At 44.2% G+C, this 15237-nt stretch overlaps 1 protein-coding gene across 1 annotated transcript in view; it reads right to left on the reverse strand.

The window, feature by feature from the left end:
- LOC147882445 (uncharacterized) overlaps nt 1–15237 on the reverse strand; it is a 53399-nt gene that overhangs the window by 13269 nt on the left and 24893 nt on the right. The window contains exons 3-6 of the mRNA XM_087400629.1: nt 5535–5601; nt 5244–5290; nt 4300–4387; nt 473–606 (exon numbers count right to left, since the gene is read on the reverse strand). Of these exons, the coding sequence (XP_087256755.1) occupies nt 473–606; nt 4300–4387; nt 5244–5290; nt 5535–5601 (336 nt within the window). The remainder of the gene's footprint in view (nt 1–472; nt 607–4299; nt 4388–5243; nt 5291–5534; nt 5602–15237) is intronic.

Raw genomic sequence — 15237 nt, forward strand, 5'->3', positions numbered from 1 at the left:
GTTAAGATATTCCTGAAAGTCTATAGACTCCATGCGTTGCCCTCGATGAGTTACATTTCCCAAGGGTAGGGAAAACAAAGATAAAACCAATGTACCTTTCACCAATTCTGTGGATTAAACCACAAATGAATAGATGTCACTGTAGACTGATGGGGCACTAATATACCTGGCGGTTTTAAGAACCTTAACTAAATAGCAATGAGGCTTTAAACCAAAAAATGGGTAATGTACTGAATGTATTGCTGTCAATGTTTTTCAATTTGCTTCGTTGAAAATGTTTAGTAAAATATCCTGCCAATCCCAATTCGCCTATTAAAAAAAAGCACTAAACTGTTAAACAAAAGGAGTCTCTATAACAAAAAGAAATGGGTTTTAAATGCCACACCCTCCTAGATGCTTTAACAAGCCATTCCTCATTTTGCAATACAAAATTTTTCAGATGAAATATTTATTTCTTGAAGGACATCCTCACCTTGAAATTTTCTGGCCTTGAGGTGTAATCAAGCATTCCAATTGTCATCAGACCTGAAAACTCTAGGTTCGGGCATTCAAATTTCACATGTTTAACAAGCTCCACGCATTCGGAAGGCTCCACCCCGAATTTGGCTGTTGATAAACAGACAAATCCAGAACAACATTGAATTTTCTTCTTTTAAGCAATGGTTAGCCTTCAATGCCCCAACTTGCACAACCTCTTCTTCATACAGTGATATTTTCCCATTCAGTGACATTTAAGCAGAGAACTAGGGGGGAAACATGGGCTTATCAGAAAGACTAGGAAAGTGAAGAGCAATATTTACCAAGTTTAAATGTCTCAAACAATAGAATCAATAAAGGAGCATAGGCTGTCCAATATTTCATACAACACAAAGTGGAACTTGTTTGCAAGCTGCTATGTCAAATAGTACAACTATGTCCCAAAAAGGGAGTCCAAATAGACATACATGTATAAGTTGAAAATTACCCAGGAAGCCATTATATGATTGACTCAAAAGCATCCACTGTTTCGGTTCACCCAGTCAAGTATAGCATGACATTCAAGAATGCAAACTGCATTTGATTTGGTGAGATGCCAAGATGTTCTTACCTATTCTTACAAAGACAAATATGTCCCTCCTTTGAGACTTTCAGACACAAAGAAAATGTAGCACACTCCGTAAATTCCTAGGAAACAGTGCATAAAACAGGCATACAATAGTGGTATTGTTGGGGGGAATTGGGTAGCAGTTTAGATGTAAGAAGATGGAGAAGCTGGCCTGTTTTCATTGAACAAACTCTTAGTGCTAGATTAAGGTTTGTAACAATCCTAGATGGTGTGGAAGTGCTGTAGTGTCACATAGACTTCCTCTTCCAGATACACATTTAGAGCTGCTGTGGATGTGCTGCAATTGAAAAACACTATTCTGATTGCATTTGACTTTGCTACAGTGAAAAGGTCTCAAAGTAACCAATATCCTCAACTTGGCTGTATCCTTCAGCTACCAATCTTGCCTTACACTTACGGATTCTACCATGAGAATCCTGCTTGAATGATCCATTTGGAGCCAGTTCCATTTTTACCCCATGATAGTTTGCAATACTCAAGTATTGCTCTAAGGCATCCTGCCATTCCTTGTATTCGACAGCTACACTTATATGGCCAAAAGAATGAAAAAGGCACTAGTTCCAAGGGTCACTTGGGCCAAGTAGAAGGCGAATTTGGAGCCGAACTAGCAGTCAGATACCACCCTACAGCTGAGTACTAGATGTCATGCGGCCACAAGCTGGCTTTCACCTTCAGTTTGGGCTCATCAAACTCACTCCGTACAAATTATTCAATCTCATCAAAGCACAAATTAGTATCTGGGCCTGGTGCTCTTGGATCAAATGACGGAGTTGGCATTTCAGTATCTTCCCCATTCTTCCATTTGTTATTGCACACGGGACCTTGATTCCAGCCATGGCTCAGTGGATTATCTCTTCCTGGGGGCCTCTCAGATTGGAGTACTTAACATTTGTGCACCCAATCTGAGAAGAGATCGCACAGTCATTAGGAGGAAGATTTGCAGACGGTTGCCACAGGCTGACTCCTAGAGAGTAGGAGGGAACTTCAATATGGTAGAGCACCCTGTTGATAAGACAAGGGGAAAGAAATGTGGTGTCCTCCTCCTAAGAGTGAGGCATGGGAAGCATTCATCTTCAGGTTCAGGTAAAAACTCTTCATTTGAGGATGAGTTTCATGATCAATGATGTCAATCTTCAATATCCTAATCTAACAGGAGACTCAGGATGACTATTCACATCCAGCTTAATCCCTTTATATTGATGGCTGGCCTTTGGATAGAGGGGCATGCACCTTCACTTCAGCAAGCACCCGCCGCCACCACATCCAACCTGGTCGCCTTGCGTATCAGGGATTTGGTATCGGTATCAACAATCTCAATAGCCAAATTCATGTACATGGATGAGGAGCTTTCTGAGCAAATTATGGATATTTGGATGATCGTGCAAACAATGACTCCATGCCTCTTTACAATGCTTCAACTTCCCAGTGACCACTACCATCAAGCAGCAAGACGACTAAAAGGAAAACGCCAGTTCATCTACAGGAGAAGGATGACAGATGCAAACTGGCTACTCTTCAAGGGGAGGAGGAGCAGCACCCTTCAGACCCATGGATTCATGAGGGACTGACTCCTGCATGCCAGGATAGCAGCATCTTCTTGATCAGAGATCTAAGTACAGGTGTCATACTCAAGAGGCTATTTGGACTCGGATCAGGAGAAGATGCAACAAACACTTGGCAGGGACGGCATCAAACAACTTCAAGATTCTTACGGAGTTCCCCTTGATAGTCAGACAGATTCCTATAAACCTTTCTCTACTTGGCTGACTCCTCTACCACAGCCAGATGCAAAGTAGCATAGGGTTTGGAAGCAAGTACGTAGCCTGGCCATGACATACTTGGATGCCCCCTTTAGGACACAGGAGCTCAAGATGGCACTTCTCGCTTTGCCAAAAGGCAAGTACCCATGTGATGAAGACATCTCTCTTTCTTTTTTCATTACTCACTAGGATATTTCAAACAATGGTATCATGCATCCTTTCCTCTCAAAGGAATTCATTCATCACACCCCCAAATGGGCCTATTACCCTTCTTGGCACTGCCTACAAAATTTTGGCCAAGGCATTAAGCCTCAAAATCTTCCTCCCTGGTCTCATACATCACACTTGGACAAGCTAGTAATGTCATTGGTCCATAGATCCTCAGCCCTCTCATGTTATGGTAATCCATGGCGTCTTTGTCTTTATTGCGGATTCCCTCTCCAATAATAGCTACCATGGGATCCAAGACAGTGGTCATGGATTGATGTAGTATCTCCCCATAGAACACTATACTTCTTTGACTACACAATCAAGAATGCTAGATGAGCCCAGGTCCAGAGCATGCAATGGATATCCACCTAGACAGCACACTGGGAGATCTTTGGCAACATTACCCATGCAGCCTTTCTACTGGAGAAAACTCTGGAGATCGTACCAAAAGAGACAGATTCCCCTATTCTTCTCGCTCTCCAGCACAGTGTAAACACCTAGAGACACACCTTTGGTGCAGATCCCAGATGTCCACGATGCTTCTTAGCTTTAGAGTCCATTCATCATTGCATATGGAATTGCAAAGAGGCCCAAAGGAGGGCATCGCACACTTGCCCTCCTTTGGAGAGGAAGAGGAAGAGGACTTCATACCTCACTTGGCGAGATCAGTGGCTTCGCGTAAACTTTCAATCTTCAGGTTCTAATAAGGGAGCATATTTGGACACAAGACCATTTTGACCCACAAGGATTGCTTCACCTTCTCACCCAAATGCAGTAACCGGCATCTATGTGTAACAACATCCTCCTGTATAATCAGCTAGGGAGATCATTGCATGTCTTACCGCATGGCAGATTAGGAGATCGAGAAGCACAGAGGCTTTAGATGCTGCACGATGTTGTATGGCGCCTCGGGGTAGGATTCAGGGCCCCTGATGTGCCGGAGAGGCCAAGAGAGCTTCCCTCCAAAGAGAGGGACCGCAGTCTTTTTTTTCCACATATACAACCACTCTCTGCTACAGCAGCCTCCTTCCCTTTCCGATAATTTTGTACAAGATTCTTACAGGACTTTATCGTGGATTTGTTGTAATCAGGACGTAATAGAAGTTCATTTTCTTGAAAGGAAAGAATATATATGTTCAAATTCAAAACTCGTCATTCTAAAATATAATCATTACAAACATGTCAGCTAGAACTCCATGATAAGTCTAGAAATAATATACTCACACTCCTCTCCACTTGTGTTGACTTGAACAAGCACCTTCAAAGGAGGTCTTTCAAGGGCTGCAACTGCTTTGTCCAGGTTATTCGCAACCTACAAGGTTCATCACTTAACAATTAGAGAAAAGAAAACTAATCTCAAACGTGTATTAGCATAATACATTGCTGTCTCAATAGGTTGTAACCTCTCATAAAAGCCCATATTTCAGCAAATGAACACTCAAAAAGAGAACATCATCAATACATTACATAGTGTGCCAATTTTTAATGGCCTTTAACTAACTTCAAATCATCAATACACACTGTGTCATGGCCAATGGCCTTACATATGAAAATTTATCCATGTGGATCCCAAATAAGTTGTTCTAGTGAGCACCCCAAATAAAAACTATAAATCCACTTTTCCAACCTACCCCTAAAATTATCTTCATTACAAGTTTAAGAAAGATATACAAATCTTTTCTTAAACTCAAGGTTCTTATTCACTACTTAAAGAAACTCATGTTGCAACTGTGCCATCGGAACAAAATCCATGTGAACAACAGACTTAGTTTTCTTGCGTTGAAGTAAAAAATGTCTAGGAAGGCTTGGCACACATAATTCCTTTAGTAAGAATAACATTACATCTCATAGTCTTCTCTAAGCTTACTTATTAGTTGAAAGTTACTCCTACTGGAACACACTAAAGCAGTAGTTTCCCAATAGTGAAGTTTCCAAGACACTCATAGCTAATAATATAGAAAAGAAACGAGCACACCAGAGACAATAGAATCTTCCTATTACTTTGTTGAGAAATGAAGAAATCAACTTGTTGGAAAGGTATAAAGTTGCCAACAGTAACCCCTTCATTAGCATTAAAAACACCCCAAAAGGGCATCATGCATGGTAAATCCTAATCCAAATTGTTGAGATCTTTTATTTGAAGTGGGCCCAGCAGATGCTAACCTCACCTTTGGATTGTCAACTCCTTCAACCATGTACAAATTTGGAACCCCAGCTGAAAAACAGAACACAAGATCTTTTAAAAGAAGTCTTACAGCAACTCTGAATAAACTTTCATAGTATGAGTAACATAAGATCCTTCAAAAAATGCCTTATATCAAGTTTGAATGCTTTCATAACATGCTTCAACGTTGAGTCTCTTAATCAGTCACTACAACCTACATACTATCTGGCAAAAAACTCATTTCAAGAAAGAAACTTAAAGAAAGCAACATGAATTACAATTCAAAGCAGATCACCTATAAGTGATTTTGCCTTGTTGCTTTGTAAGTGTCCAATGAAATGCCATCGGATATCATCAGGGAGCTGCAACATCAGTTTTTCAAGTATCAAACAGCTCCACAATAACAATACACAGGCAAAGGCGATTGAAACTCAAACACTTAATATACCTATGTATAAAAAGTATACACAATAGAGAAAAGAGGTGACAAGGATGTATTTGATTTATCAAATTTACAATAAAACAACATGCCTTATCAGGTAGCAATGTACTGCTCTCTGCTAAAATCTTGATCATTTTTTCCAGATGTGCTGGGTCACAGTGCATAATAGTTCTGAAGGCAGTGCTGAAGACCTGGGAATTAGTGTACCTAGCTGCTCCAGCAATGGCCCTATGGGTAGTCCTCCCATGACATTAGCCAAGAGAAATAGGACATTTTGCTTGGCCAGAAGCTGGACCACAGGCATGTACAAGACCTCGAGAAAACTATCTTGAGCTACCACCAGAACAAATGTCTCTTCCAAAAAGGGTCTCCACTTGGCTGAGAGGTTCAGCGTCCTCTGCTAAGCCATGCAGTCTATGAGAGAAGGGTGTGTGCTTTAACTACAGGCTTAAGGTAGAGCTGCTACTGTGCTTCATTCTGAATGTTGGTCACATCCAGGTCAATCACAATTGCTTACCCTTACTGCCAAGAAGGTATTGCTTCATGGAGATACTACTAGAGCTCCTGCTTCATCTGCAACAGCCCCTCGTCCATGATCCTCAAAAAAGGTGGTGTGTGTAATTGTTATGTGGCATCTGCCTGGAAATCTCTATCTTAATGAACTCACCATGCCTGAGATGTTGGAAAGGTCACCTCCCCATCTGTAAGCCCCCATATGAGGAGAACATGGGGGAGGGAGAGCTAGGGCAGGATGTTGCCAAAAGAAGAGAGGAGGGTACTTGGCTGATCTGCAGGAGCATATGGCGGAGCAGAGGACAGCAGCAGGGACCCAAGAGAAGAGGCTATGAGCTCACGGATGGCGTCGGCAGTAGTACAGAACAGTACAGAGCAGAGGCGCATATGTGTGGGCAGATCAAGGAGCCAAGAAAGGGCGCAGCAAAGGTGGGACAGACCAGCACATGGGTCAGCCAGGAGAAAGGCTGGTTGGACTGCTTGGAGGCAACCAACCAGGGCTTATATAGGGCAGACCTAGGGCTGGGCCCTTGCCTTGAAATGAGGGCTCATGCCCTAGTTTTGTGGGCCAAGAGGGCCCTTGTTTTGAGAGCCAAAAAGGACACATTTTATAGGCCAGAGGGGGCAGTATGACCAACCAGCAGGTCAGCCATTTTGGGCCTGCTGGGTCGGTTGGTTGGCCAGCCCTCTAGGCCTATAAAAGGGAGGGCCTTGTGCCCTCATAATTTATCACTTGGAGCAGCAGTTCAGGGAGAAAAAGGAGTAGCAGAACAGCCACCTTTGGGCCTCTATCCAGGAGGATTCAAGTGGGCTGTAGAGCTGCAGACCTAGCTCAGAGTGCTGCCCACCTAGGCTGGTGCAAAGACAGCAAGGTGGAAGGGATCTCAACGGAAAGTCTACTTACGCTCGAGGTGGAGCACACAGGCTCCAGTCTAGAGATAGCTGGCAGATAGGAGAAGTACCTTGTGGTAAGATCAAAGTACCACGCTTTGGTGGAACTTTGGATCTATCTATCTTTTGTTGTGTCCATAGTTTTGTTAGAGAAGAGAGTGTGAGAGCAAGAGAGCTGAACGTAGTGCTTGCAATAGAAGAAGTGAGTAATACAAGAAGTGGGATAGGTTTTGTCACTTAGACAAAACATTATCCTTCACTAACCGTAGTTAGTGAAGTAACTGTGGTTAGGGGAAAAAACCTCTAAATGAGGGAAAAGTGCCCCTAACCTACTTATTACATTACATTGGTCACTGCTAAATTATAATAATAATTATAACACCCCCCTGCAATGCCAATGTCATGTACAAGGAAATGATCAATCACCAAAAGGAGATAAGTTCAAGGCACTGCAAAATGCCTCAAACTTTTCACGTGGAAGTGCTTTGGTGAAGATGTTTGCAACATTGTCATGTGTTGACACATAGATCATACTGATCTCTCCTGCATGTAACTTCTCTCTGACATAGTGATAGTGAACCTCAATGTGCTTCGTGCGAGCATGAAACACAGGATTCTTTGCCACTGCTATAGCACTCTGACTACCGGTGAGAATCGGAGAAGGACCCTCCAATGAAAGATGAAGATCAGCAAACAAACGACGAAGCCAAACACATTCAACTGTCGATGTGAAAGCTGCCCTGTACTCAGCTTCACATGAGGAGGTAGCCACTGTAAACTGTTTCTTGCTCAACCAAAAAATGCAAGCATGTCCTAGAAAGAAACAATTCCCACTGATGGACTGCCTAGCATCATAGTCTCCACCCAATCTGAGTCACTGTAAGCATGCATCTACAAGTGACCCCCCCTGGGAAACATCAAGCCAAAAGACTTTGTACCTTGCAAGTAACGAAAGATGCATTTTACAGCCTGCCAATGCATAATCTTTGGGCTGTGCATATACCTGCTCACCTGAGAAACTGAAAACTGAATATCAGGTCGTGCATTGCAGAGATAAATGAGGCATCCAACAGCTTGACTATAGAGTGTGACATCAATTGATTCACCCGCATCATGCATTGTAAGCTTCAGCCCCGGCTCCATGGGAGTGGACATAGGCTTGCAATCATGCATGTTGAATCTGTCCAAGAGCTTTTGAACATACTTGGATTGAGACATAACAATGCCACATTTCTCTTGAATAAACGGGATCCCCAAAAAGAAATGTAACAAGCCCAAGTCACACATATCAAATGTAGCTTTCAATTGGGCCTTGAAATCTGCAATTACTTCCTCATTTGATCCCGTGAGCAGCATGTCATCTACATAAAGAATGATGACCAAAATATTCCCCCCATCCTTCTTGATGTAGAGGGTGCTCTCGATTGGACTATTGTTCAGCCCCTTGCTGGTCAAAAAGGCATCAATTTTGGCATACCATGCACGTGGGGCTTGTTTCAACCCATACAAAGCTTTATTCAGCTTGCATACGTGAAGTGCATTTCTTGAAATTTCAAAGCCCGGAGGTTGTTTGACATAAACCTCTTCCAACAAGTCTCCATTAAGGAAAGCTGTTTTAATCTCCAACTGATGAACATTCCATTCAAAATTTGCAACCATGGCTGTAACTGACTTGATGGTGGTCATCCTCGATGTAGGAGCAAAAGTCTCCTCATAATCTATGCCTTTTTTTTTAGCATATCCTTTTGCAACCAGCCTTGCCTTGTACCGATCAACGGACCCATCTGGCTTTCTTTTGACTTTGAAAACCCACCGCGTACCTATGGCATTTTTACCTCGTGGCAAATCCACAACATCCCAAGTCTGATTTTTATAAATGGACTGCAACTGATCGTGCATGGCATTCATCCAATGCACATTATCTTTTGCTTCTTCAAATGTCTCAGGCTCCTCCTCATCAAGAAGAGTACCTACATAAGATGATTCAATTGAATGAGCTTCCTCCATGTGCCTTACTGCACTACGAGTTCTGCCAGGCAATGGAGCTTCAAGCCTACTCTCCCTGAGAGTCTGAAGCAACCAATGCGGGACTGTTTTGGCTGCGTGTATCTCTTGAATTTCTTGCCTGACAACTTCATCCACACCCTGAGGTTGTACCAATTCAGCTAGGGACTGAATCTGTACTTGTGGAGCTGGCGGAGATTGCTGTAAATTCTGATTTTCAGCGGGGGAACCAAATGCTATAGGAAGCATCCCCTCAAACACATTATTTGAAGAGGCCGAAATCTGAAATTCAGCATTTGTATGTGCAGAATTTTCAGAGAATATGACATCTCTACTGACAAAAATCTTGCATGTAGCAGGATTGTAGAGACGATAGCCTTTGCTTTGTCAACTATATCCCACAAAAATGCATTTTAGTGCCTTATCTGACAACTTGTGTCTGAACTCCACAGGCACGTGGGCATATGCAACACAACCAAAAACTCTGAAGTGGTTCACTGAAGGCTTTCTCCCATGCCATGCCTCATAGGGAGTGATTGTCTTCAAAGCCTTTGTAGGAGCCCGATTTGAAAAATAGTTTGCACACATGAGGCCTTCCAGCCAAAACCTGTGAGGCAACTTCTTACTTGTGAGCATGCATCTATCGATTTCCATGGCGGTGCGATTCTTCCATTCAGCTTTGCCATTCTGTTGAGGTGTAAGCCTCACTGTAAGCTGATGCATAATGCCTTTTTCTTTCAGAAATGTCTCAAATTCATGAGACATGTACTCCCCCCCTCGATCTGTGCAAAGTGTCTGCACCTTGAGTCCTGTCTCATTTTCAACCATAGCCACAAAGTGTTTGAAATGCATAAACACTTCTGATTTTGCCTTGAGACCATAGACCCAAGTATAGTTGGTAAAGTCATCTATGAATGTAACAACATAGAGATAACCCCCAAAAGCTGGTGTCCTCATGGGACCGCAGACATCACTGTGAATAAGCTGCAATTTTCTTGTAGCTTTCACTACACCATCCTTCTTGAAGGGAAGCCTATGCATTTTGCCAAGAATGCAACCTTCACATGCATGAGGAGGAGGCGACTCCAAAGGAGGTAATGCATCAACCATATCATGCCTCTGAAGTGTCATTAAGCTGCCATAGCTCATGTGCCCATACCTGGCATGCCATAACTCCGCATTGTGCATCGCAGCAGTGGGAGTGCTAACTGATAATGCAAGATGGGATCTTTTTTCATATAGATCAAGCTGAAAAAGACCCGATACAAAGTGTCAGACAACCTCAAAGCATATTCAATTTCTTTGTCTCTGACTGCACACTTGTCATCATAAAAAACAACCTGAAATCCTCCTGTATTGAGTGAGGACACTGAAAGCAAATTCTTCTTTATACCTGGCACATAGAGTACATCTGAAATTCTGAAATATGTGCCATCAGTGGATGTGAGAATAATATCTCCCACTCCACACACTGAATAAGAAGAATTATTTGCACAACTGACCTTCTTCTTGGTGGGTGAAGAATGTAGAGTTACAAACAGATTTTTCTTGGAAGTGATATGCTTTGAAGCACCACTATCAAAATACCAAGTATGTAGTGTCTCATCAACACTGAAAGAGCATTCATCCTTTGAAGGATCGTAACTGCAAGTCAAAAAAGCATATGGGTCATCATCATTAGTGGCTGTAGTATCTGAAAGAAGTGCAAGTCAAAAAGGCGTAGTGCTCTTCAACCAAGTTGGCTGCAACATCTCCTCCATCATGGCAATGTGGACCTGATGCATCTGATACAGCCATACCGAAATCCCTTTTCTTTTCTTTGGCTATGCGCTTCTTGCACTCTCCAATATAATGACCTAGCTTCTTGCAATAATGACAAATGCCCTTCTTTTTCTACTTGTTTGTATCACCCTGTGCCTTATAAGAAGGCTGTCCAGAATCAGCTTTATGCTGATGTGTGGGCTGATTGGCATGTGGCTTATGCTGTTCTTTACCCTTGGGCTTGAACTTGGAGAGCATAGCATGCTCGCCAGCCCGGGTTGCCATATTTCTGTGTGTTTGTTCCTCCTACAACAGAAGTCCTACCAACTCGTGAAAGGAGAGAGGATTGCTGCCCCCCCTCATTTGATCTGATACCAAATGTGGGACAAGAGAGTGTGAGAGCAAGAGAGCTGAACGTAGTGCTTGCAATAGAAGAAGTGAGTAATACAAGAAGTGGGATAGGTTTTGTCTAAGTGACAAAACCTTATCCTTCACTAACCGTAGTTAGTGAACTAACTGTGGTTAGGAGGAAAAACCTCTAAATGAGGGAAAAGTGCCCCTAACCTACTTATTACATTACATTGGTCACTGCTAAATTATAATAATAATTCTAACAAGTTTTGGATGGAAATATAAGTTTTTGGTAGCTTCTATATCTCGCTAGCTCATTGTCTATTGATGAGTCTGCACATCTATGTGATGCACATTAAGTTAACAAGTTTGTGATTCCACACCCCACACCACACTGTGTGAGCTCCTGGGCTATTGTATCAGTCTTCCAATGTGCGTACCCTCTATTGGTCGATTTCTAACATGAGAGACACTAAAGCCCTTCTAGACACAGCCTAGTAGGTAGTAAGGGAAGCATAAGGCAATTGAGGAGATTTGTTTGGGACTTCCATTGCAGAAAAACCGTGCAAGACTACAGCACCCTTGATGGATTGGCTTGGCACATAGCAATCCTATCATGGGCCAGGGCTCCATCCATCATTGACTTGGGGAAACCATGTGCTGAGTAAGCACATAGTTGTAGGCCTAACATACAGAGTGCAGCTATTGCAGCATGGGATCAAGTACATGCCATGAATATGAGGAACTTAGTAGGCCTTGTTTAGGTGACTCTCCTTAGATGCCTCCCTCAAAGAAAAGGGCTTGCAGATGGTTAGGAGCCTAATGAGGCCCTAGTAACAGGTTGTATCTAATACTAGCTTTATCCTAGGCGATTCGCAGTGCAAAAGTTGGACCAGCAATTGCTAGTATGGCACTTTGGACCTGATGATTTGTAATACAGAGGGAGAGATTCTTTGTATCCATAGGCATATTGGATAATTGGACAGCCACAGTGGGAGAGTAGTCTCGTCTAGTGTGGCACTTCCTACCTAGTGTCACATGCACCCCTGCACTCGGGTGCAAAGAGACACACTGGCTACATCGACAAGTGCGTAATAGTTCCCTAACATGAGAGTTTGTCGTATGCTGTGACCCCTTTGTGAGCCCTTCTCCAGGACAGTCACGCACAAGCTACGTAAGTCAGTCTCTCAACCATAGGTCAAGTCGGAAGATCATTCCTTGTTCACTAGTACCCACCGGAGAACCGTAGGGTAGTGTTTCCGTCTTAGGTTTAGGGATAGGTTTAGGTCCAGCCTAGGATAGGAGCCCTTCAGAACAAGTGAAGAGAATGGCAGGGGAAGGGCTGCATTTATAGGCTACCCTACACCCCTCCCTAGGCTGCCATTTATGGGGCCTAGGGCTGACTTTATGAGGCCAAGGGACCAGCCAGCCAGCCCCAAAAGCCCTATAAATAGGGGGCCTCCACGCCCTCTTTCCTCATTCAGTTCTCCCACCACTTCAGCCTCCTACAGCTCCTCCTCAGCCCCCTCTGATCAGCCTGACACTCACCCCCAGTGGCTCTCTGACCAGCCACAGCTTTTGGCATCAGTTCAGCCCTTTGGGAAGGTGTTCACGCAGCGCATCAAACGGAGAGTTGGGACAGCGAACGGCGTAAGGTTTGGGGTCTGTTTCAGCAGCTCTTTTCAGTTATCTTTAACAATTTAACACAGCTCATTCTCAACTCTTTATTTCAGTCATCTCTCAGCTTTCTTATAGGATCTATCACTCCTAGCTTTCACTCTCTCACTCATGCAGTAACCCTGCATTCCGGTGGACAGAAAAGCCTCTCCCTTGCCTTGCAGAAGCTCCTACATTGTCAGTGCGGACAGCATCAAGGTATCGGTATTGGTCGGCGTTGCCTTTCAAGTCTTTGGGTCTATTATACATGTGCACAGTGAGCTCTTCAGAAGCGTGTTTTCCATGCTCTCTCGAAGAGTGTTCTTTGTGTTTCTCCAATTCTCCAAGTATAAAGCAAATTCTCCGCTCATTGGGGAGGGGCCCCTCAGTGGGTACAGGGACCCGATCGGTTGTCGACTCTACTCTCTCTCTACCCTCATCTCCTTTCTCTCTCTATGGTGCATTACGCTAATTCCTCACTAGAGGGTTTAAAGGTCTTGCTGTGAATTACACAATCAGATTACCGTTGCAGGTATCAAAGCTTCGGTCTATATCCAGCTTGACTACTGCGAGTGTATGGTTGTGTTGAGATCCGGAAAGGACACACAATCAAGCGCCATGGAAGCGTCAAAAAAAGGATTCACCCTTGAAGACTTTGAAGAGGAGAAAGACTACCAACAAGATCCACTTCCGTCAAGTGCTCAAGAAGTGATGGCGAACCTTCTAGAGCACAATCTGGTCCTCCTACAGCAACTTGAAGAACATTCATTCCAGCTAGAAGAAAGCAGAAGAAGACTGCTGGACCAGACAAAACAACGTCTGGAGGAAAAAGAAGCAAAATTTCCCGCTGGAAAAAAGAGGAACCACAAATTTTAAAAAATTGCTCTTGTTGATGCGTGAGGAATGCAAAAAAGAGGAGGCACTGCGACGAGCAGAGCTCGCCCAAGCAGAGAAGCTAACGGGCATCATTTTATTGTCATGTTCAATATGGGGAGTTCAGAAGATGTCATCTCCCCTTAGCTTGCCAGGACAGTGGGGTGCACCTTGGTGCCTCACGAGCTTGCAGTGGACGGGTTCACACCCGGCTTGCGCACACACATCACGCATAAGGCCATCCATTTCATTTTTTCAGTTCAAAAGGCCATATTTACGCGGGATTTTATTTTGACTCCTTGAACCTACCGCCAAGTTAAGGAGGGAATGTCACATGCACCCCTGCACTTGGGTGCAAAGTGACACACTGGCTACATCAACAAGTGTGTGATAGTTCCCTAATAGGAGATTTTGTCGTATGCTGTGACCCCTTTGTGAGCCCTTGTCCAGTCCACGGACAGTCAGGCACAAGCTACGTAAGTCAGTGTCTCAGCCTTAGGTCAAGTCGGAAGATCAGCCCTTGTTCGCTAGTACCCACTGGAGAGCCGTAGAGTAGTGTTTCCGTCTTAGGTTTAGGGATAGGTTTAGGTCCAACCTAGGATAGGAGCCATTCTGGCCCCCTAAAGGCTGGAACAAGTGAAGAAAATGGCAAGGGAAGGGCTGCCTTTATAGGCTACCCTGCACCCCTCCCTAGGCTGCCATTTATGGGGCCTAGGGCTGCCTTAATGGGACCTAGGGCGGGCATTTATGGGGCCTAGGGTTGCCTTTATGGGGCCAAGGGACCAGCCAACCAGCCCCAAAAGCCCTATAAATAGGGGGCCTCTTCTTTCCTCATTCAGTTCTCCCAGCACTTCAGCCTCCTACAGCTCCTCCTCAACCCCTCTGAACAGCCTGACACTCACCCCCAGTGGCCCTCTGACCAGCCTCAACCCTTGGCATCAGTTCAGCCCTCTAGGAAGGTGTTCACGCAGCGCATCAGACGAGGAGTCGGGACAGCGAATGGAGTAGGCTTGGGGTCTATTTCAGCAGCTCTTTTCAGTTATCTTTTACAGTTTTACACAGCTCATTCTCAGCTCTTTATTTCAGTCATCTCTCAGCTCACCCGCTCACTACACGAGGCTGCCATTCACGCTTTCCCCCACACCACCCGCTCACCACCCCCTGGAACCGTACCCTGTAATAGTTGGTACGATCATGAGTGTAAGGCTTTACGCCATCAACTCAGATTCGAAACCAAAAACAGTCTTCCAAGCGCACCAGATACGCTACGCGAATACCGTAGACTAGTACGGAGGAAGAAACTAGACTTCGTTCGTCGGAGCGAGGAGGAGCTACTGAACATTTTGTTTAGTAACAACTCTAAGGACTTTTGGCGGAGATTTTTGGAAGGACGGTCCCCTCCGCCACTCACTGACACTCAGATCTGGTTTGATTATGCACGCACACTTTATGACATCCCAAATCAGCCAGTCCCTAAACTCACACATGCCTTGCCCCACATCCTGCA

The sequence above is a fragment of the Dipteris shenzhenensis genome, chromosome 29 (assembly GCF_047967505.1).
Source record: "Dipteris shenzhenensis isolate YYH24624 ecotype China chromosome 29, Dip_SZ_1.0, whole genome shotgun sequence".
NCBI classification, from domain to species: Eukaryota; Viridiplantae; Streptophyta; class Polypodiopsida; order Gleicheniales; family Dipteridaceae; genus Dipteris; species Dipteris shenzhenensis.